Raw genomic sequence first — 21820 nt, 5'->3', positions numbered from 1 at the left:
TTAGGAATAGAGGGATTTTCCTGCTCCTCGGATGCTGCCTGACCTGTTGTGCTTTTCCAGCACCCCTCTAATTTAGAGTCTGGTTTCCAGCATCTGCAGTCCTTGTCTTTATCTAGTTAATTTTCATTGAGTCCAATTCCCCATCACACATAGGCTCAGTGATGTATACTGGTTCTCAAGCATCATATTAAATTAAAAATCTCATTCTGGTTTTCAAACCCCTTATGTTCTTTCCCTATCTCTGTAACTCTCCTAATTCCCTAACTTCCCTAACTCTCCTTCAGCATCACAATCTACAAAGATATCCAAATATCTCTAATTCTAGCCACTTGTACACCCTCAATTTAAACTGTGTAACCTTTGATGACTGTGTCTTCAGCCATTCATGCTTAATAACATCCTCCCTACATTTCTCCATCACATTTTCCTCCTTTAAGGCACTCCTTAAAATTGAACTCTGCCAAATCCTTTTGGTCATTAAGCGTAGAATTTCCTTCTTTTCTTGGTGATATACTTTGTTTTATATTTTTCCAGTGAATTGCCTTGGGGTAGTTCATTACATTAAAGGTGTTAAATTAATACAAGCGGTTTTGTTGTTGCAATGATTATGATTTGAAGCAAAAATTTTTCAAAGGTATTGGATAGCATTTTGCGATGAGAAGTACATAGGATATAATAATTATTTTTGGAAGTTCGATTTTAAAATGGAAGCAGACAAATTTGGACATTTCCATCAAGCTTTCTTAAAGGTCAGAAAGTCAAATTTTGCAGTGATCTAAATACACATGGAGCACTGAGTGCAGACCTGGGCACCAACCTTCGAAAGGATATATTGGCCTGAAAAAATTACAATGAAGGTTTGACAAGAATGATACCTGGATTTCAGGGGTTAAGTTATGAGGAGAGATTATAGAAATTAGGCCAATTTACTCTAGAATTTAGAAGGCTATGAAATGATCTGATCAAATTCTTCAAAATACTAATAGGAAAAGATAGGGTAAATAAATGTCAACTATGTCATTTCTAGTACTGGGAGATTGTCTGAGAATTACAGTCAAACCACTCAGGAGAAATGTTAGGAAACACTTTTACACACAAACTATGGCAAATATTTGGATCTTTCTTCTGCAAATGGCAGTGGGTGCAGAATCAGTTGTTAATTTTCAACCGGAGATAAATGCATTTTTGTTAAGCAAAGGTATTAAGGAATATGGGTCAAAGACAGGTATATGGATTTAGGCCTTAATCTCACTGAGATTCAAGGGACTAACTCCTGTTCCTATATACACCCTGACTATAGAAAGTAAAATTGCCATAGTCTCAGAGAAACATACAGCTGCTCTCTCTAAAGAGAGAGATGACAAGTCCTTGGTTAACATTGATGGTTACCAAACATCAGGTAAGGGATGAGGTTGAGAAAGTAGGTCCTTCATGGTAACCACAGATGGTACAGGAATTGAACCCATGCTGTTGGCATCATGTGGTATTGCAAACCAGCCCATCCAGCTAACTGAGCTGAGCAGGCTTGTGACTGCAATCAAGTATCTAGAGAACTTCTTAAGTGTTAATCTGTGAGATTAATCAAAAACTCAATAGTATAAAGAGGAAACAAAAGTGACAAAATTGATTGATTAGGGAAGGGTTGCAGATGTCATATACATGGAATTTAGTAAGGCGTTTGATATGGTTCTCCATGGTAGGCTGATTGCATGGGGTCCAGGGTGTTCTAGCTAGATGGATAGAGAACTGGTTGGGCAACAGCAGAGAGAGTAGCAGTGGAAGGATATTTCTCAAAATGGTGTTCCATCTGTGCTGGGACCACTGTTGTTTGTGATATACATAAATGATTTGGAGGAAGGTGTAGGTTGCCTCATTAGCAAGTTGGCGGATGACACTAAAATTGGTGGTGTAACAGATAGTGAAGGGGTCTCAGAGAATACAGCTGAATATAAATAGATTGGAGAGTTGGACAGAGAAATGGCAGATGGTATTCAATCCAGGAAAATGCAAGGTGATGCATTTTGGAAGACTGAATTCAAGAGCGAATTATATAGTAAATGGAAAATCCCTGGGGGAAATTGATGTACAGAGACACCTGGGTGTTCAGGTCCATTGTTCCCTGAAGGTGGCAATGCAGATCAGTAGAGTGGTGAAGAAGGCATATGGCATGCTTTCCTTCACAGGGTGGAGTATTGAGTACAAGAAACGGCAGGTCATGTTACAGTTGGATAAGACTTTAGTTCGGCCCCATTTGGAAAACTGCGTATAGTTCTGGTCGCCACATTACCAAAAGGATGTGGACGCTTTGGATAGGGTGCAGAGGAGGTTCACCAGGATGTTGCCTGGTATGGAAGGTGCTAACGTTGAGGGAAGGTCGAGTAGATTAAGATTATTTTCATTGGAAAGATGGAGGCTGTGGGAGGACCTAATTGCGGCCTATAAAATCATGAGAGGTGTATACAGGGTAGATAGCAAGAAACATTTTCCCAGAGTGGAGGACTCAATTACTAGGGGTCACAAGTTCAAAGTGAGAGGGGAAAAGTTAGGGGAGATATGCAGAAAGTTCACACAGAGGGTGGTGGGGGCCTAGAATGTGTTGCCAGCAGAGGTGGTGAGGCAGGAACGATAGCGACATTTAAGATGTATCTAGACAGATACATGAATGGGCGGGGAGCAAAGGGATACAGATCCTTAGTAAACAGGTGGCAGGGTTAGATAGAGGATCTGGATTGGCGCAGGCTTGAAGGGCCAAAGGAGCTGTTCTGTGCTGTAATGTTCTTTGTTGTTTGAAACATAACATTGCCATAAGTTTTGATTTGATTTTGCAACAGAAGAATCAAGATTTTTAGTTCAGAAGAAATGTATAGTTCAGGGGAACCAGTCAGAGACATACAGTGCAGAAAAGATCCTTCAACCCATTGAGTCTGTACTGACAATAACTCCCACAAAAGGTGCATTAATCCCAATTTCCTGCACTTGTCCCATAACCTTGAGTGTTATGATATTTCAAGTGCTCATCCAAATATTTTTTCAAAGTTGTACATTTTCCAGCCTCTACTACCTTCCCAAGCAGTGCATTCCACATTCCCATCACCCGCTGATGATTTTTCTCAAATCCCTTCTGGATCTCCTGCTCCTTACCAGAAAACTCTGCCCCTTTATTATTGACACCCTCATCCAAGGGGAATGACTTTCACCCTGTCCGGAGCCCTAAATCTTATACACCTCAATCATGTCTCCCCTCAGATTTTGCTGCTCAAAAGAAATATTCCATGCCTATCTAGTCTCTCCTTATTTCTCAATTTCTCCACTCTGGTCAACATCCTGGTGAACCTCCCCAGTACGACATCCAGTGCTATCACAGCATTCCTGTAGTGAGGTGACCAGATCTGAACACAGTACTCCTGATGTGGCCTGACAAATGATCTGTACAACTCTAATGTGGATTGGGTTGGAACCTGGTATTGTGTGATTTTTGACCATGTACAACTCCAACATTAATTCCTTGCTCTGATACTTTATGCTATGACTGATGAAAGCAAGTGCCCCACACGCCCCATTCCCTATGTCAAGCTGTGCAAGATCCTCACAGCTCCTTTTCCTCAATTCCCTTAATTTATTCATTTAACACCTTCAAATATCCTGCATCTCCACACACAGATTGTCCCCTTAGTTCCTACTCTTTCCCTAATTAATCTCTTCCCTTTAATGTATTCATAAATATTTTAGGATTCTCCTTAATCCTGTTTGCAAGTCCTTTCTCATGCCCCCTTTGTGCTCTTCTAATTGCTTTAAGTTCCCTCTTGCACTTCCTATATTCTCTAGAGCTGAAGCTGAATTGTACCTTTGGATTTGGTGAAAGCCTTTCTCTTCTTCCTCATCCAGTCCTGAATTAACATTGACAACACACCACAAGTGGTTTCTAGTCAATGGAGCTTCGAAGAAAGAATTTGCATAGTAACTTTCAAGTTGTTAGAACTGAAAATGTTCAGATAATCAAGATTATGATAAGCCCACGCCTTCAGGCACAAAGAAATTGTGAAGAAAAGGTTTCAAAGGCCAAAGGAAAGGAAAAGCTTAAGTAAAGATTGGGAAAACAGAGATAGGAGTGACATTTCTCTAGAATCGACTCTATAATGGCTTAGGTTGGGAAACAGGTTTAAACTTTTGCTATTTGTGTTAAATTCTTTCTAAACTGTCTTCTATATCACTTGGTGATTTTCTTTGTCTCTTTTTTGTAATAATCTTATGCTTTGCTGTTAAGCACCATCTACAGCTTCATGTGAATATATCGCTGTGATTAAATATCACTAAAAGAAAATTAAACATATGATCTACCAAGCCAGATTTAATTCTGGGATCCAGTAATTCCATCAGCTGGGATCATAATATCTTTTAAAGAGTCCACACAGGTACATGATGGGCCAAAGGGGCATCCAGATGTCATACAGGTATACAGCATGAAAATAGGCCCTTCTGCTCAACCCATCCATGCTGACCAGGTTTCCTAAACTGCCCCTTGGTGATTTTATAAACCTCAACAAGACACTTGTTAGCCTCTTACATTCCAGGGAAAAAAGTCCCAGTCTATCCAGCCTCTCCTTACAACTCAAACCTTCCAGTTTTGGTAACAGTAAGATGATATCCTTACTCATGCTAGTATGTAGTACAGCACTGAACAAATACTATAATCTGACTTTCTGCTTCTGCATTCATGTTCTGTTTATACAAGCTGGCTCTCCTGCACATGTCTTTTTCATATTACTCCAATCTCTAATATGTTGAGCATTATAGCAACACACACCTTTGAAAGGCCAAGCATTTTTCATTTCAACTCATGTAAATTAGTTATTGCCATTTGAGTATGTCAGTGTAGAATTATAATTGACTACAAAAGCCAGATTTACATTTCAGCTGATAAAAAAAGAGCATATCAGTCAAACAAGGCTCACCTTGTCGCAGGAATACTGTAAAAACAGCAAAATTGAGAAATGTAGTGTGTGGTCTGAATATAGCTTTCGTCAAATCTGACTGAACATTATAATGTGAATAAGCAGCTTCAAGCTGGGTATAAGGATGATTGTAACCAGAATGAATGCAGACACTGCAAAATATGTTATTCTAGAATCACCAATTTAAGTTGATATTGTATCAGTCTAAAAATTATATAAATACTTACCCTCTAGGATCTGATGCACCCTGATATCTCGAACAAACTGTTGTACAGCGTAATCCTTTAGATAACCATAACCACCGTGCATCTGCAGCGCTTGATTACAGATCTGTTTGAGACAGAATTTATTTTATAGTTTTTGTATTAGTCTATTTTCTTCATAAAGATGTATTTTTATGCATATTATTAATTTTTAATGAAGTTGTAGAATATCACCGAATCAGAGAAGTCTTATAGTATAGGGAGGCAGCCATTTGGGCTATTGTGCCCGCACCAGCTCTTCAAATGAGCATTATTTCCTAATACCAATCTCCTGCTTTGTCCTCATACCCTTTCATATTAATCTATCCAAATAATCATCCAATGCTCTTTTGAATGCCTCAAATGAACCTACCCACACCATACTTCCAGGCAGTGCATTCCATACCCCAATCACTCTCTAGGTGAAAAAGTTTTTTCCCACATCACCTTTGCTCTTTTTGTAAATCGCTTTAAATCTAAGCCCTCTTATTCCTTTCCCAAGTGGGAACAGTTTGTCCTTATATACTCTGTACAGCCCACTCATGATTTTGAAAATCACTATCAGATCTCTCATTAGCCTTCTTTTCTCTAAGGAAATCAGTCCCAACTATTTTAATCTATCCTCATAAGTGAAATTTCTCATCCCTGGAACCATTCTTGTAAATTACTCTTTTCAATGTATTCACATCACATCTATAGTATTCCAGCTGAGATATAAGAAGCGTTTTATTCAAGTTCAATGTCATCTCATTGCTTGTGTACTCTATGCCATCACTCATCATGTGACAATGCTGTGACTTTTCAAAACAATAAAGGACAAAATGATTTCTAAGAGAAGTTGTAAGGCAGAGGCACAGAACCAGAACCATTGGAGTAAACAACTTGAGAGGCCTTGGTTTCTTTTTAAAAATCAGCCTGAATGGGTGCGATCAAGATCTCTCAGGTCAAGATGTCTGGGTTTTTTAGGTTTCGCTTTAAGCAGAATCTATTGGGACTCAACAGAGTGAAGAAAGCTAATAGCATGCTGGCCTTCATAACATGAGGGATTGAGTATAGAAGCAAAGAGGTTCTTCTGCAACTATACAGGGCCCTGGTGAGACCGCACCTGGAATATTGTATGCAGTTCTGGTCTCCAAATTTGAGGAAAGACATTCTGGCTATTGAGGGAGTGCAGCGTAGGTTCACGAGGTCAATTCCTGGAATGGCGGGACTATCTTATGTTGAAAGATTGGAGCGACTGGACTTGTATACCCTTGAGTTTAGAAGACTGAGAGGGGATCTGATTGAGACATATAAGATTATTAAAGGATTGGACACTCTGGAGGCAGGAAACATGTTTCTGCTGATGGGCGAGTCCCGAACCAGAGGGACACAGCTTAAAAATGAGGGGTAGGCCATTTAGGACACAGATGAGGAGAAACTTCTTCACCCAGAGAGTGGTGGTTGTGTGGAATGCTCTGCCCCAGAAGGCAGTGGAGGCCCAGTCTCTGGATTTGTTTAAAAAAAGAGTTGGATAGAGCTCTCAAGGATAGTGGAACCAAGGGTTATGGAGATAAGGCAGGAACAGGATACTGATTGAGGATGATCAGCTATGATCATATTGAATGGTGGTGCAGGCTCGAAGGGCAGGATGGCCTACTCCTGCACCTATTATCTATTGTCTTAGAAGCTTTAGTGAATGTCTTTTGGCTGCTACTATCTCTGAATTTTCTCTTTCTGTTTTTTTCTTCCTGGATGAGAGAATTTGTGTCAGAATCTGCCTTTTTGCCAAGGGGTGTGTTTGTGGGATGTTACTGTATTGGAAGAGTTAATTGGTAATCATTACTGTATTTATTATTCAGTTAAGTTTTTCCAATTGAGATTTTATTCTAAATTCCTCCTCCTTTGGTTATATTTTAACTAGCTGCAGTTGTGTGTATGTTCGCCGAGCTGAGAAGTTGGTTTACAGACAATTTGCCCTCTTTCTAGGTGACGTTCTTATTGCTGTGAAGCGCTGCTGTACTGTGTCAGTTAGAATTTATTTGGTTTCGCTATTGCTGCTTTTGGTTGCCGGCTCTGTTTGTTCGTTGCAGTGGTCGGTATACTGGGTCTAGGTCAATGTGTTTATTGATGCAGTCTCTGGATGAGTGCCATGTTTCTGGAAATTCTCTGGCTGTCCTCTGTTTGACTTGTCCTATTCTTGTTGTGTTGTGTAACACAACAGGACAAGCCAAACTGAGGACAGCCAGAGAATTTCTAGAAACATGGCATTCATCCACAGACTCCATCAATAAACACATAGACCTATATTCAGTATACCAGTCACTGCAATGAGCAAACCGAAACTGCAACCGAAAGCAGTGGGAATAAAACCAAATAAATACCAACTGACATAGTATAGCAGCGCTTCACAGGGGATTCCATAGCACTGAGGATGGTACCTAGACAGGGGACAAAATATCTGCAACCCAACTTCTCAGCTCGGTGAACATACCCATAACAACTGCAACCAGCACCTGAGCTACAAATCTTTACACAAACCTTGTATTTTAACTAGTGTTTAAATAAATAGTGTTTTGCTTAACATTGAATAGTTTGACCAGTCGCATTGCATCTGGAACAGGCACTTCACATTTGCCTTTAAAAATAAGGGAAGTTAGGGTCTAGGGGTCTGGTCTAGTCCATAACAAAAAAGCCAAGGAAACTGTACACTTTATTTCCTGCTCCCTCCACTGTCCTGTCACAGTCAATAATCTGCATATACATACAGGTCCCACTGCTCCTGCACCCACTTTAAAAATTGTACTCCCTATTTTGTATCATCTTTCAACATTTTCCGACCAAAGAGCATCACTCCATACTACTTCACACTGAAACTGATCTACCACTTATCCACCCACTCCAGAAAATTATCTATGTCCTTTCGGTGTTATCCTTACAATTCACATTTTTGTCACCTGCAAACTTTGAAATTGCCCCGTGTACACCAATATTTAGATCATTAATATTTGTCAAGAAAAGCAATGGACCTAATACTTTAGGAATTTCACCACAAACTTTCCTCTCACCAGCAAAATACCCATTGACCATTACTTCCCATTTCCTATCACTCAGCCTATTTTGCATCCACCTTGCTACTGACCTGCCACCTTATTTCATGAGGTTTACTCAAGTCTATTGTGCAGCATAGTACCAAAGACCTTCTGGAAGTCCATGTACACCAACAGCTTTACTCTCAGCAAGCTTTTGTTACATCTTCAAAATTCTGTTACATCTTCAAAAATCTCCAGCAAGTTAGTCAAACATTGTTTCCTCTTTTGAAATCCATACTAACTCCTGAAGTTAACTCAATGTTAAACTGAGTGGTCTGCTATTGCTAACCGTATCCTTACAGCCTTACTTAAACAAGGCCATAAGGTCTACAATTTTCTGGTCTTCTGGCAACTGCCCTGAACCAACAGAAGGCAGAAAGATTCTAGCCAATACCCCTACAATTTCTACCCTCATATCCTTTAAAATCCTTGAATGAATCTCGTTCAGTTCGAGTGCCTTGACAATCATAAATACCAATAGCAAAAGCAGAAATTACAGGAAAAACACAGCAGGTCTGGCAGTATCTGTGGAGAGAAAGCAGAGTAATGTTTCGGGTCCAGTGGGTTTACTGCTGTTTTTTCAGCAATTTCTGTTTTTGTTTCTAATTTCCAGCATCTGCAGGTCTTTGATTTCTTTTCTTTAAAGTACCAATAGTCTACTTGACACTCTTCCTCATCAATTTTGAAACTTTCTAGTGACAGTTTCCTCTTCTGTCAGCATGGCCTGGCTAACATCTTCCTTTCTGATAAAGGCAAATGATGCTAAATGTTCATTTAACAACTTAGCCCGCCTGCAGATATAAATCTCTTTTCTGGTTTTTGATCAGCCCTATATCTCCTTTTACCAGTTGCTTTTTAAACTATGTATATTTCCAGAGATGGTGTTTGGACATGCCCTTTCTCATAATTCCTTTTTGCTTTTATTTGATTTTTTTTACTTGTGAACCTTCAGCGTTTCTTGTAGTTTTCTGTTTTATTTTCTATCAGACACTTGACAGAAGCACACATTTTCTTTTTATCTTAATTTCCACCTGACACAGAAATAAAAGTGCGCTTATGTTTATTTCCTTCGTCATCCAGGGAGCTCAGTTTTGTTGATCCTACCACTGCCATTTGAGAGAATACAACCTGATCATATCTGAGCCATCTCCTCTCTAAAGGTAGCCCATTGCTCGAACACTGTTTTTTCCATCAACGTCTCGTTCTAGTCAATCCTGCCCAGGTGTATTCTTACCCGACTGAAGTCCACTCTCTGGATTGTCATGTATTATTCACCACCATTATTCTGAATGTTACCTTACAATCATATGGTCTTCTAGTTGTACCCCCACTGATAGGCCAAAAAGATAACTTATTTCCTGTCCAACACATAGAAATATAGAAAGTATGAACAGGAGTAAGCAATTCAGCTCCAGCATTCAATAGGATCATGATCACTCCGCTGTTTTCAATTCTCACTTTCACCCCACTCCTCATGATGCCTTTAAAATCTAAACAAAAATTTGAATATATTCCATTTCTTGGCCTCCATAGACTTCAGATTTTGAGAATTTCACAGGTTCATGGGAAGCAAGTTTTCCTTATCTCTGTCCTAAATGGTTTCCCTCTTAAACTGAGACTGTTCTACACTTTTGTTCTACACTTCCCAACCAGGGAAAAATTCATCTCTGGATCTAATCTGTCAAGTCCTGTTGGACCATTATAAATTTCAAATCAGACTCCTTCTTATCTTTCTCAATTCGAACTAATATAGGCCCAGTTGAACCAATCACTCCTCACAGGAATAGCTAAGTGAACCTCCACTGCACTCCCTGTGTGGCAAATATGGTAGGGAGATCAAAACTGCAAACAATATTCCAGGCATGGTCTCTTTAAGACTCTGTACAACTGCAGTAAGACACTCCTACTTCTGAATTCAAAGCCTCTTGCATTGAAGACTAATATACTGTTTGCCTTCACAACTGCTTGTTGTGCCTGCCTGTCGACTTTCATTAACTGGTATACAAGGACAGTTTGCATACCTTTTATACAAGCACACTTGTACACATCCACACTTATATCACAAAACTCAACCCGTAGAAGAAAATATGAATAGCTGGGGTACAAGTACCGATCTTTGTGTTACCTACTAATTGCTGCCTGCCACAGAGAAAAATACCCACTAAACCACCCTCTATTTCCTGTCTGTCAACCAATTCTGAATCCATGCTAATATTTTAACCCCCAACCCTTAGTCCATCTGCCTTGGTTGTAATACTTCTTGTATTGAAGAATGAGCAGCTCATATCTGTCAATTCCTTTGCTGAATGCTTTTTAATCCTGGTTTCTTTTGTCTTTCCCAGTCACTGACTACATCCTAATGTTCTACCTCATTTCCTGATCAGAATCTGACCCATCTAAGCCTACAACTTGGTTTCCAACTTCTGCTATATTAGTTTAAAACCTCAGCAAGGGAACTAGCAAAAGCCTTTGCGAGGATATTTGCGAGGATCTGGAGTGGATGTGTCATCGTCTGCCATCTTGTACTGTCTCTTTTTAGAATCAGCAATGTCACTCAGTCCTTGCTGTAGTCGCCGGGTGTCTGTCTGGGTCTCTAGTTTGGATCAGTATAGGTCCGGCTGTCTTAATGGCTCTGCGAAGGTCATATTTGGATTCTTTATATTTGAGTGCACCTCCTGATCTGAAGGCCTCACGCCTGGTTTTTAGCAGGTTCTGTATGTCCTCATTCATCCAGAGTTTCCTATTGGGGAACACTCGATTGACTTTCTCAGTATGCGGGTGGAAAAGCAAGTCGCAAGAGGGATTCAAGCAGGAAAATCTAAAATTAGTCATTTTGAATGGGAGGTAAAAGTGATTATTTAAATAAATAGAGAAAAACTGCAAGAAGCTGCAATATAAAGGGATTTGGGGTACTTGTGAAGGAAACTGAGAAAGCTAGCACAAGTCAAGAAGGCTAATGGAATGTTGGTTTGTATTTCAAGAGTGTTGGAATCTAAGTGTAGGGAACTTGCAACTGTACAAGTTGATCATGAGACCACACCTGGGGGACTGAGGGCATTTTGGTCCCCTTGAAGGAAAGTTATTATTTCACTAGTGATAGTCCATAGAAGGTTCACTAGCATGATCCCCAGTATAGAGGTCTTATGAGCAAAAGTTGAAAAAGTAGAAACCTACTCTGTGGAATTTTAAAGAACAAGAGGTGATCATGTTGAAACACATAGGATTCTTAAGGGCTTGATAAGGTGAATTCTGAGCAGGTGAAAGTCAAGGACCAGAAGGCATCATGTCTAAATAAAGGGGTTCCAATGAGGAGTCTGTGTATATATTTAAAGCTGAGATACTTAGATTCTTGATCAGTAGGGACATCAAGGGTCATGGGGAAAGTGGATGTGAAGAATGTCAGATCAGCCATGAACACATTGAATAGTGGAGCAGGCTTCAGGTGGTGAATGGCCTATTTATGGCATTAATAAATTTCTTATTTCTTATGGTCTTCAACAACAGGAGACAGTTTTGTGAACAATCCATCACCAATATTAGCTAAACCCTGCATGGGAGCAAAAAACTAGACTGAAACAATCATAACCATCTTTGGCGAGAAATGCCTAATGAATGATCCATCTTCACCACCTCCTGAGGTCCCCAGCATCTTAGATGCCAATTCAATATACTTCACATGATATCAAGAAACATCTGACTGCACTAGATCCAGCAATGGGGTATGGACTCTGAAAAAATCTGGTCTTTAATGTTGATGACCTTTACTTCAAAACTAGGTATGTCTCATAGCTAAGATGCTCCAACATAGTCACAACATTTACCTGATAATGTGAAAAACTGCCTGGATACATCCTGGCCCTTAAACAGCAACACAACTCCAATCCAGCCATTTACTTTCCAATCGGTTTACTTTTAATCAGAAAAGTGATGGTATATGTGTCAACTGTGCTATCAAGACCACTTACATGACCATACCTGTTCACCAATGCTTAGATTGGGTTCCACCAGAAGTACATTACTCCAGGGCTCATTCCTGCTTTTGTTCAAACAGGAACAAAAGAACAGAAATTCAGAGCTGAGATGAAAGTGATTACCTTTGACCTAAAGTATGGCATTAATAAATTCCAGTAAAATCCGAAGTCCAGGGAAATCAAGAACGGTGGGCGGCACGGTGGCACAGTGGTTAGCACTGCTGCCTCACAGCGCCTGAGACCCGGGTTCAATTCCCGCCTCAGGCGACTGACTGTGTGGAGTTTGTACGTTCTCCCCGTGTCAGCGTGGGTTTCCTCCGGGTGCTCCGGTTTCCTCCCACAGTCCAAAGATGTGCAGGTCAGGTGAATTGGCCATGCTAAATTGCCCATAGTGTTAGGTAAGGGGTAAATGTAGATGTAGGGGTGGGTTTCGCTTCGGCGGGGCGGTGTGGACTTGTTGGGCCGAAGGGCCTGTTTCCACACTGTAAGTAATCTAATCTAAACTCTCTATAGCCTGAAGTGACAGCAAGTTGGTCATTCTGGAAATTGGTGGATGTTGGACTTAGGGCATTGTTCTAGGAGTTCCTCGGGGCCAAAATATCTTCAGCTGCTTCATCAGTGGCCGTCCCTGTTTCATCAGATCATTAAATATACACCAATGATTGCAGTGTTCAGTTCACAATTACAATATTGAAGATACTGAAGCTGTTTGTGCCCACATGGGCAACATTTAGGTTTGGCTTGATATATGGCAAGTAATGTTCACACTACAAATGCCAGGCAAAGGCTAACTCCAACAGTCCAACCACCTCTCTTGACACTCGATGGTATTATCATTGACAAATCCACCACCTTCATTTTTTGGGGGTTAATACTGACCACAAATTTATTTGGACCAGTCACATGAACACTAGGCAGATCAGAGGCTAGACACTCTAAAATATTCTTATTTCTCAAATTGTATCAATCATCTATATGTCATAAGTCAGCAGTGTGATGCAATATTGCATACTTTCATGAGTCAATGAAGCCCTAACAACATTCATGAAGGTCAACATCAACCAGCAGTCTTGGTAGCTGGAACCAATTTGTCACTTAAACATTTAGTCAATCCACCACTAATGTTTCCTCATTTAAAAATATATTAACCCTCATGCTTTTTCACTTGGTCAAAATTGTAAAATCAACTAGGAGAAAGTGAGGACTGCAGATGCTGGAGACCAGAGTTGAAAAGTGTGGTACTGGAAAAACACATCAGGCTAGGCAGTATCCAAAGAGCAGGAGGATTGACATTTTGGGCATAAGCCCTTCTTCAGGAATGAGAGTAGTGGGGAGTTCTTGGACTAAGGGGGACAGGACCGTGTCGAGGTATGCAGAGATGAGTTCGGTGGGGCAGGAGCAGGCTGAGACAATGGGTCAGCCGTGGCAGTCAGGTTTATGGATTTGGGCAGGAGGTAGAAACGGGCGGTGCGGGGTTGTGGGACTATGAGGTTGGAGGCGGTGGATGGGAGATCTCCTGAGGTGATGAGGTTATGGATGGTCTGGGAGATGATGGTTTGGTGGTGGGAGGTGGGGTCATGGTCAAGGGGACAGAAGGAGGAGGTGTCCGCGAGTTGGAGTCTAGCTTCAGCGGTGGAAAGATCGGTGCGCCAAACTACCAGTGCGCCTCCCTTGTCTGCCGGTTTGATGGTGAGGTTGGGGTTGGAGCGGAGGGAGTGGAGGGCTGTGTGTTGTGAGGGTGAGAGGTTGGAGTGGGTGAGAGGGGTGGACAGGTTGAGGCGGTCAATGTCGCGGCAGCAGTTGGATATGAAGAGATCGAGGGTGGGAAGAGGCCAGCACGGGGTGTCCAGGTGGATGGGGTGTGTTGGAGGCGGGAGAAGGGGTCGTCAGAGGGTGGGCGAGAGTCCTGGTTGAAGAGGTAGGCGCAGAGGTGAAGGCGGTGGAAGAAATGCTCGATGTCTAGCCGCATGTCAAACCCATTGATCCAGGAGCATAGGGGGATGAAGGTGAGGCCTCTGCTGAGGACTGATCGTTCATCCTCAGAGAGGGGGAGGTCTGGAGGGATAGTGAAAATACCGAAGGGCTGGGAGGTAGGATCTGGTGCTGGGCTGGAGCTGGGAGTGGGGGCGGAGTTAGTCATGGGGCGGAGATCGGCGTGGAGGGGCGGCATAGTGTGCAGTGTGGTCCTTGAACAGGTGAGTGACGTCACCGGGGGCGGAAGTGGCTGTGGCGATGGCAACTCTGGGGGTGGAAGTGGCGTGCCGGGCAGAAACGGCGCTGGTCCTGGTGGTCATGGATCCTGCGGCAGCCATGTATCTGTCGGCAATGGTCTTCCTGGCGATCACGGAGGCTGCATGTTTGGTGGTGGCTGTTGTCCATGCGGCGGTGGTGGCTGCAGCAGCCGCGTGGGCAATGGCGCCCGAGCAGTTCTGGAGGTCGCGAGAAGGTTCAGGAAAGGTCGTGGAATCCGGAGTGTGGGGTGAGTACATGAAAGTTGTTTGTATTTACTTTCTTTGATGTTCGATATGGCTAGGAAAAAAAACGTTTGTTCAGTGTATGAATTCTTCTGAAGATGAAGAAGAGTAGAGGTCCTTTACAGGTCTGTGAGAGTGTTGTCCTGAGCTGGTGTAGGGCTGACTGCAGGGAATGTAGGTAGCGGCGCATGGCTGCGAGCGTGGAGCAGAGGATCCGGAGGGAGGTCTGTTGCTGGAGGCTTCGGATTTGTTGCAGGTACTGGTTGTCCTGGTTGGGTCCAAATTGTGTTGGTCTGAACGTAGTCCGGAGTCCGTGCGGGATCAGTCGGTTCCATAGGCAGGTGCTGAGGAAGGAGATGTGGCTGTGGGATCGAGTCGGTTTCAGGACGTGGCTGAAGAGTTTCAGGGCAGAGGAGATGACCTGGGGGGTGCAGTGAGAGAGGCACTCACTGAGATCCTTGTAGAGGGAGGAGGAGAGCTTCTTCAAGGTAGGCATCCTTGCAAGAGGATTTGCAGTAGGTAAAGATCAACTAGGAGAAAGTGAGGACTGCAGATGCTGGAGACATTCCTGAAGAAGGGCTTATGCCCGAAACATTGATTCTCCTGCTCCTTGGATGCTGCCTGGCCTGCTGTGTTTTTCCAGCACCACACTTTTCAAAATTATAAAAGACCTATTTAGATAACGTGTAATGGAAGTTGAACACTGCTACATGACAGAGGTCTCGGGAGAGTTTTGCAAATTGGAAAATTCAAATGGTGCACATTGCTTTTTCCTAATCAACTTGTTCAGCGTTATTATAGAGGTAAAGATGCTAACACTGCACCACAAGAGCCCCTTAAAAATACAGGGATCAAAACTAGACAATACTTTTTTACAAAGCAATGAGGTTGCTACTATGAAATTGTCACCAAGAATCTTTGAGTTAAGCCTGACAACAGTCCTCAGATTGCTTGAGCTTCGGTTTGCTATAAATCTGCAGATGGAGGACAGCCAGAGATATTTCAGATCTTGCATTATGAACACATCTCCCTCTCCTATTCTATCTAGGTGAAAAGGACAGAGAAGGAAGCTTAAAAGAAAGAATTGTAATAAGACACAGGTCTACTGGAAAAACAAATGAAGTGAAGAATGGCCATCACTTTACAGAGAACACAGTTCAATATTGCTGAAATCAAAATGAACTTTGGAAGGCAATTTAACCCATTCTTGCGATCTGGACTTTAGGTCTTCAGAATTTGGCTCTGTCAGTAATTTTTTCCACCCAATATATCTGGGTCAATACATCTGTCATTTGTCTGTTGTAACCTTGAGTGAGAGTCTGGAGTTGGAGTCTTTATGTGAGTATAATTTTAATTAGAGTGGTAGATTGGGCTTCCTTTCTTTTTTCTGCCATCTGTTCAAGTCAAATAAGTTATATTAAATATTTAGTTTCTATTATGACTTGACCTGTTACAAATTATTCACCTCAATGAGGTAATTTATTGGTCATCTGATGAGGTTTAATTGGGATTTTTTGAAGAATTCCTACAATGTGGAAACAGTCCCTTCGGCCCAACAAGTCCACATCAACCCTCCGAAGAGTAACTCACCCAGACCCATTCCCCAACCCTATTATTTACCCCTGACTAATAACATACACTACTGGTAATTTAACATGGCCAATTCATCTGACCTGCACATCTTTGGACTGTGGGAGGAAACCAGACCACCTGGAGGAAACCCACGCAGACACAGGGAGAATGTGCAAATTCCACACAGACAGTTGCCCGAGGCCAGAATAGAACCTGGCTCCCTGGTGCTGTGAGGCAGCTGTGCTAACCACTGAGCCACCACGCCGCCCCCATTTTATGCATTTTGTGACAGCTTGTGGAAATGTAGTTCTATCACAGATGGGACAGTGTTAGATCTATTTCTAGGAAATGAAACCAGTTAACTGGTTGAAGTGTCAGTGGACAAACATTTGAGGATAGCAGCCATACAAAGTCATTGTGGGAAAGGATAAGGACAGTGCAGAAATGAAGTGTCTAAATTGGGGGAAGGGCTATTTCAATATCATTAGACAGGACCTGGCAAATATAGAACAACTGTTTGCAGTTAAGTTCACATTTGGAAAATGGGAGTATTTTAAAAGGAGCAACGTGAGATTCAGGGCCACTATGCCCCTTTAAGAGTAAAGGGCAAGGGCAGCAAATCCAGGGAACCCTGGGTGCCAGGGGATAATGAGATCTTGATAAAGAGAAAAACAGGGATGCCCTTCAGGAGTACAGAGTGTGTATGGGTTGGGGTACTTAAAAAAGAAACTAGGAGAGCAACAGGATTACCAGGAAGAGAGTGGGGCCTATTAGAAACTAAAGGGCCAGTCTGTGCAGGTGAGGTGAGGATGTAGGTGAGGTCTTAAATAAATATTTCTCATTGATATTCACAAAGGAGAAAGACATGATAGCTGGAGACTTCAGTTGGGGTGGTGAGTTGGGGTGGTGAGTTTGAAATCATGTTAAGATTAAGACTAGATGTTTTAGCAGGCATAAAGATGCATAAATTCCCAAGGCCTGATAATAAATGTCACAGGCTGCTATGGAAGATAAGGCTGAAGATTGCTGGGGCCCTGGCAGAGACATTTTATACATTACTCGCCACAGGTGAAGTGCTAGATGAATGGAGAACAGTATGTGTTGTTTTGTTCAAGAAGGACAGTAGAGATAGGTCAGTTCATACAATGTCAATGGTAGAAAAATTATTTGAAAAAAATTCTGAGGGACAGAATAAACCAACACTTCGAAAATGCAGCGATGTAGTCAGCGTGGATGCATTAGAGCGAGATTCTGTTTGACTAATTTGAGTTTTTTTGAAAAGATGACTATGAATATTGATGAGGATAGAGCAGGTGATTTTTTTTAATATAACTTCAATAAGGTGTTTGACAAGGTCCCAAAAGGAATCCAAGGCGAATTGGCAAACTGGATCCAAAATTGATTTGTAAATAGGAGCCAAAAGGTGTTGGTGGGGAGTTATTTTGGTGACTGGAAGCCTGTGACCAGCAGTCTAGGGATCAATGCTGGTTGTTATGTACGTTAATGACTTGGATGTGGAAAATATAATTAATAAGATTGCAGATGATGTGAAAATTCATGGTGTTGTTGACAGTGAGGAGAATGGTCTCAAGCTACAGTCTGATATTGGTAAACTGCATAAAGTAACGGCAGAAGGAATCTCATCCCAATAAGTATGAGGTGATACGTTTTGGGAACTCCAATAAGAGAAGGGTTGAATTGTAGCTTGTTATGGAGTAGTGAGGACTGAATAATGGTGGAAAAGATCACTAAAGTAGTCAGCACTGGTAGACAAGGTAGTGAAGGCAGCAAATGGAATGCTTGCCTCCATTAGCTGGGCTGTAGAATATAGGAACGGAGAAACCTTGTCACAACTTTATAGAACATTGATTAGGCCACAGATGGAATATTGCGTGCCGTCCTGATTGCCACATTATCGGAAGTATGTGACTGCACTGGAGAGGGTATGGAGGAGATTCTCCAGGAAGTTGCCTGGGATGGACAGTTATCATGAGAGACTGAATAGGCTGGGATCGTTTTCCCTGGTGCAGAGGTGGCTAAGGATTGATCTCAGACAAAATTATAAGAGGCATAAATAGTACCTTTTCCCATTATTTCTCATTAGAACCTTTTCCCATGGCAAATGTGTCTAAGACCAGATGGCATATGTTTAAGGTGAGGATAAAAGGGATCAGAAGAAAATTATTTTCACCAAGATGGTAGAAACATAGAACACACTGTCAGAGATGTGCTGGAGGCAGGTAGTCTCACATTTAAGAAGCATCCAGACAAGCACTGAGAAGCATTAGGGCAGGTAAATGAGATTAGCATCATTTAATGTTTGTTAGTCAGCATAGATATGGTGGGCAGAATACTTCTATGCTGAATGACTCTATGATCTTTGGCATATTCTTCCAGTTAAATTGCGACAAAATCCTGGAGTATCCTACCTAACACTGTAGATATACCTTTATTGTATGGATTACAGCATTGCAAGATGATGGCTCACCACTTCTGCTGTGAGCTAACTGGATTGAGCTCCCCCAAAATCTGATGAATTACTTTATATAATGAAATGAATCGACAGGTTCACAGTACTGGAGATAGCACATTATTACGGCACTCTTACTTTGGTAATCCAAAATTAAATGCTACTGCACATTGTTCTCCCGTAGTCTGATAATTTACTTTTATTTAGTTATCTCATTTTTCTTTAAAATACAGTATGGTCTTTACCTCCAGTACTCCCTATCACACAGTTTGTTTTCCCTATTCTATTTCAAGTTCCAACAGATTTTAGCATTTTTCCTAAACTCTCTATCCTCACTCTCAATTCTCATTTCAAATTAATAACAGCATCAGAAAGCAATGTTAATCCTTTGCTACTCATCTTAGTGAACCTTTCAGAAATTTTGAAACAAAAACAGAACTTGCTGGAAAAGCTCAGCAGGTCTGGCAGCATTTGTAGAGAGAAATCAGGGTTAACGTTTCGGGTCGAGTGACCGTTCTTTAGGACAGGAGGTCACTCAACCTGAAACGTTAACTCTGATTTTCTTCACAGAAGCTGCCAGACCAGCTGAGCTTTTCCAGCAATTTCTATTTTTTTTTCTGATTTACAACATGTACAGTTTTTTTTGGTTTTTATTTCCTTCAGAAGTTTAAATACTTCTCTAGAACATGAAATGATCAAAGACTGGTGCTGCAGTGCTGAGGCCTTGATGCCACTTTTATGTCCAGCTAGAACCGCGTTTAATCCTTTGTTCTTTTTTTCACTAAGACTGGAAGAGCTGACAGGATACTAGATACTTACTGTAAAACATTCATCAGTTGCAAAGAGTTTGGCCATCGCACACAGGGCTACTGCATCCTGTCGACCTTCCTGGAGAGCTGCAGCAGCATTACGCACCAACAAACGAGCTGCTACCAGTCCAGTCGCCATTTCAGCCAGTTTAAACTGCAGGTACTGCAAGAGAAATGCAACAAAAGTGAACAACAATGCAATCAGACCATGAACTAAAAAAATTCTTACAAACTGTGCTTTCAATTAAGTTCCAAGGGCATTTCACAGCCAAATGATGAGCAACTTTCTGTTCTCCAAGGGGCCATTTATCCAAGTCCTTTTTGTTGGTCACCATTGAAATTAACTTCTGCCAGCTCACGCACAGTACAATCTAATCATTATTTCTTCATATTTCTGTTTTTTTTCTGCTAATTATATTAATTTTGAGTCTGTCACTGGGAATAGTTTATCTTATTCCGTTTAGATATTTCTTTGTTTTGAATAATTCTACATCAAATCTCTCCTTAATCTTCTCTGTTCCAAGGCCAACAATTCCAGCTTTTTTAGTCATACCATTCCTGCTTACTATTTTAAAATTATAACCATTTAGTTTACATTTGCCTCTACTCTTCCGACCAAAACACAGCACAGATCAGTGTGAAATGTTAAGTCAGATCTGCTATGATTTGGAGATGCCGGTGTTGGACTGGGGTGTACAAAGTTAAAAATCACACAAAATCAGGTTATAGTCCAATAGGTTTAATTAGAAGCATTAGCTTTCGGAGTGATGCTCCTTCATCAGGTGGTTGTCACAACCACCTGATGAAGGAACGCTGCTCCGAAAGCTAGCGCTTCCAATTAAACCTGACTATAATCTGGTATTGTGTGATTTTTAACAGATCTGCTATGTTTGCCCACTTCATAACATATGTCATGAAAGTTATTATTAACTTCCATTACTTTATGCATTTCTAAGTTTCATGTCATCTGCAAACTTCAGAATTATGTTCTACATAAGCAAAAAGCACCAATCCTAGTATTGACCCTACGGTAACGCGTCAACTTCTGAGAAACAAATGTTCATCATCGGTTTCAGTTTTCTCTACCTAGCTAATTTATATACACGTTGTCACCATCTCTTTAAATCAATGAAACTCTGTTTTGCAAACATGCTTATTGCATGGTATTATCATCAAATGTCTTTACAAAGTTTCTGTGCACAACTTAATTGCATTACCCTCAGCAACGCTCAAAGCAACTGCACCAAAGGATTCATATTAAGTTAATCAAACACAATTTGCCTTTAAAACAAAGGTAATATTTTCCCTCAAATTACTGTCACTAAAATATTCCCCAGCTAATAGATGAAATGTGATTCATGTCTCTGGAACAGTTGGCCAGTCATCAACCTGATGCAGATACACCACAATGCTGTGAGAAATAAAGTTCCATAGTTGAAACCATGGAAAACTGAAGAAACAGTGGTACACTTTCAAGTCAGGATCGTGTGTGAACCAGGGGAACTTTCAGGTTATATGTTCCTGTACACTTGCTACTTTTACCTTTCCAAATGGTTGAGATGATGGGTTGTTCAACGAGGCTTGGTAAGTTGCTGTAGTGCACCTCGTAAATGGCATAAAATGCAGCTATAATATGCCATCAGTAGAGGGAGAACTCTCCCAAATCTGACCCACGTACCCGGATAATAGTGAGCAAGACGTTACAGGACTGACTGAGCATTTGTCACAATATATGCTCAGGTGGACACTGCCAACTCAATTTTATTCTTATTTAGCTTGTTGAACATAGAACATTATAGCACAGTACAGGCCCTTCAGCCCTCAATGTTGCACCAACCTGTGAAACCAATCTAAAGCCATCTAACCTACACTATTCCATTATCGTCCATATGTTTATCTGATGACCATTTAAATGCCATTAATTTTGGCAAGCAACTACTGTTGCAGGCAGGGCATTCTATTCCCTTACTACTCTGAGTAGAGAACCTACCTCTGGCATCTGTCCTGTATCTATCATCCCTCAATTGAAAGCTATATCCCCTTGTGCTAGATATCACTATCCAAGGAAAAAGGTTCTCACTGTTCACCCCATCTAACCCTCTGATCACCTTGTATGCCTCTAAGTCACCTCTTAGCCTTCTTCTCTATCTAATGAAAACAGCCTCAAGTCCCTCAGGCTTTCCTCAAAGACCTTCCCTCCGTACCAAGCAACATCCTGGTAAAACTCCTCTATACCTTCTCCAATGATTCCACATCCTT

At 41.4% G+C, this 21820-nt stretch overlaps 1 protein-coding gene across 2 annotated transcripts in view; it reads right to left on the bottom strand.

Annotated features, from left to right (window-relative positions):
• The window catches only part of acad8 (acyl-CoA dehydrogenase family, member 8), a 123980-nt gene that overhangs the window by 13217 nt on the left and 88943 nt on the right, over window positions 1-21820 (bottom strand). For both annotated transcript variants that reach the window (XM_072592984.1, XM_072592985.1), the window contains 2 exons: window positions 19572-19724; window positions 5180-5282 (listed from right to left, as the gene is read on the bottom strand). In XM_072592984.1, coding sequence (XP_072449085.1) covers window positions 5180-5282; window positions 19572-19724 — 256 coding nt within the window. The remainder of the gene's footprint in view (window positions 1-5179; window positions 5283-19571; window positions 19725-21820) is intronic.

The sequence above is a fragment of the Chiloscyllium punctatum genome, chromosome 23, assembly GCF_047496795.1.
Source record: "Chiloscyllium punctatum isolate Juve2018m chromosome 23, sChiPun1.3, whole genome shotgun sequence".
NCBI lineage: Eukaryota > Metazoa > Chordata > Chondrichthyes > Orectolobiformes > Hemiscylliidae > Chiloscyllium > Chiloscyllium punctatum.
The sequence above is the reverse complement of the archived record's forward strand: the minus strand, read 5'-3'. Positions and strand labels throughout refer to the sequence as shown.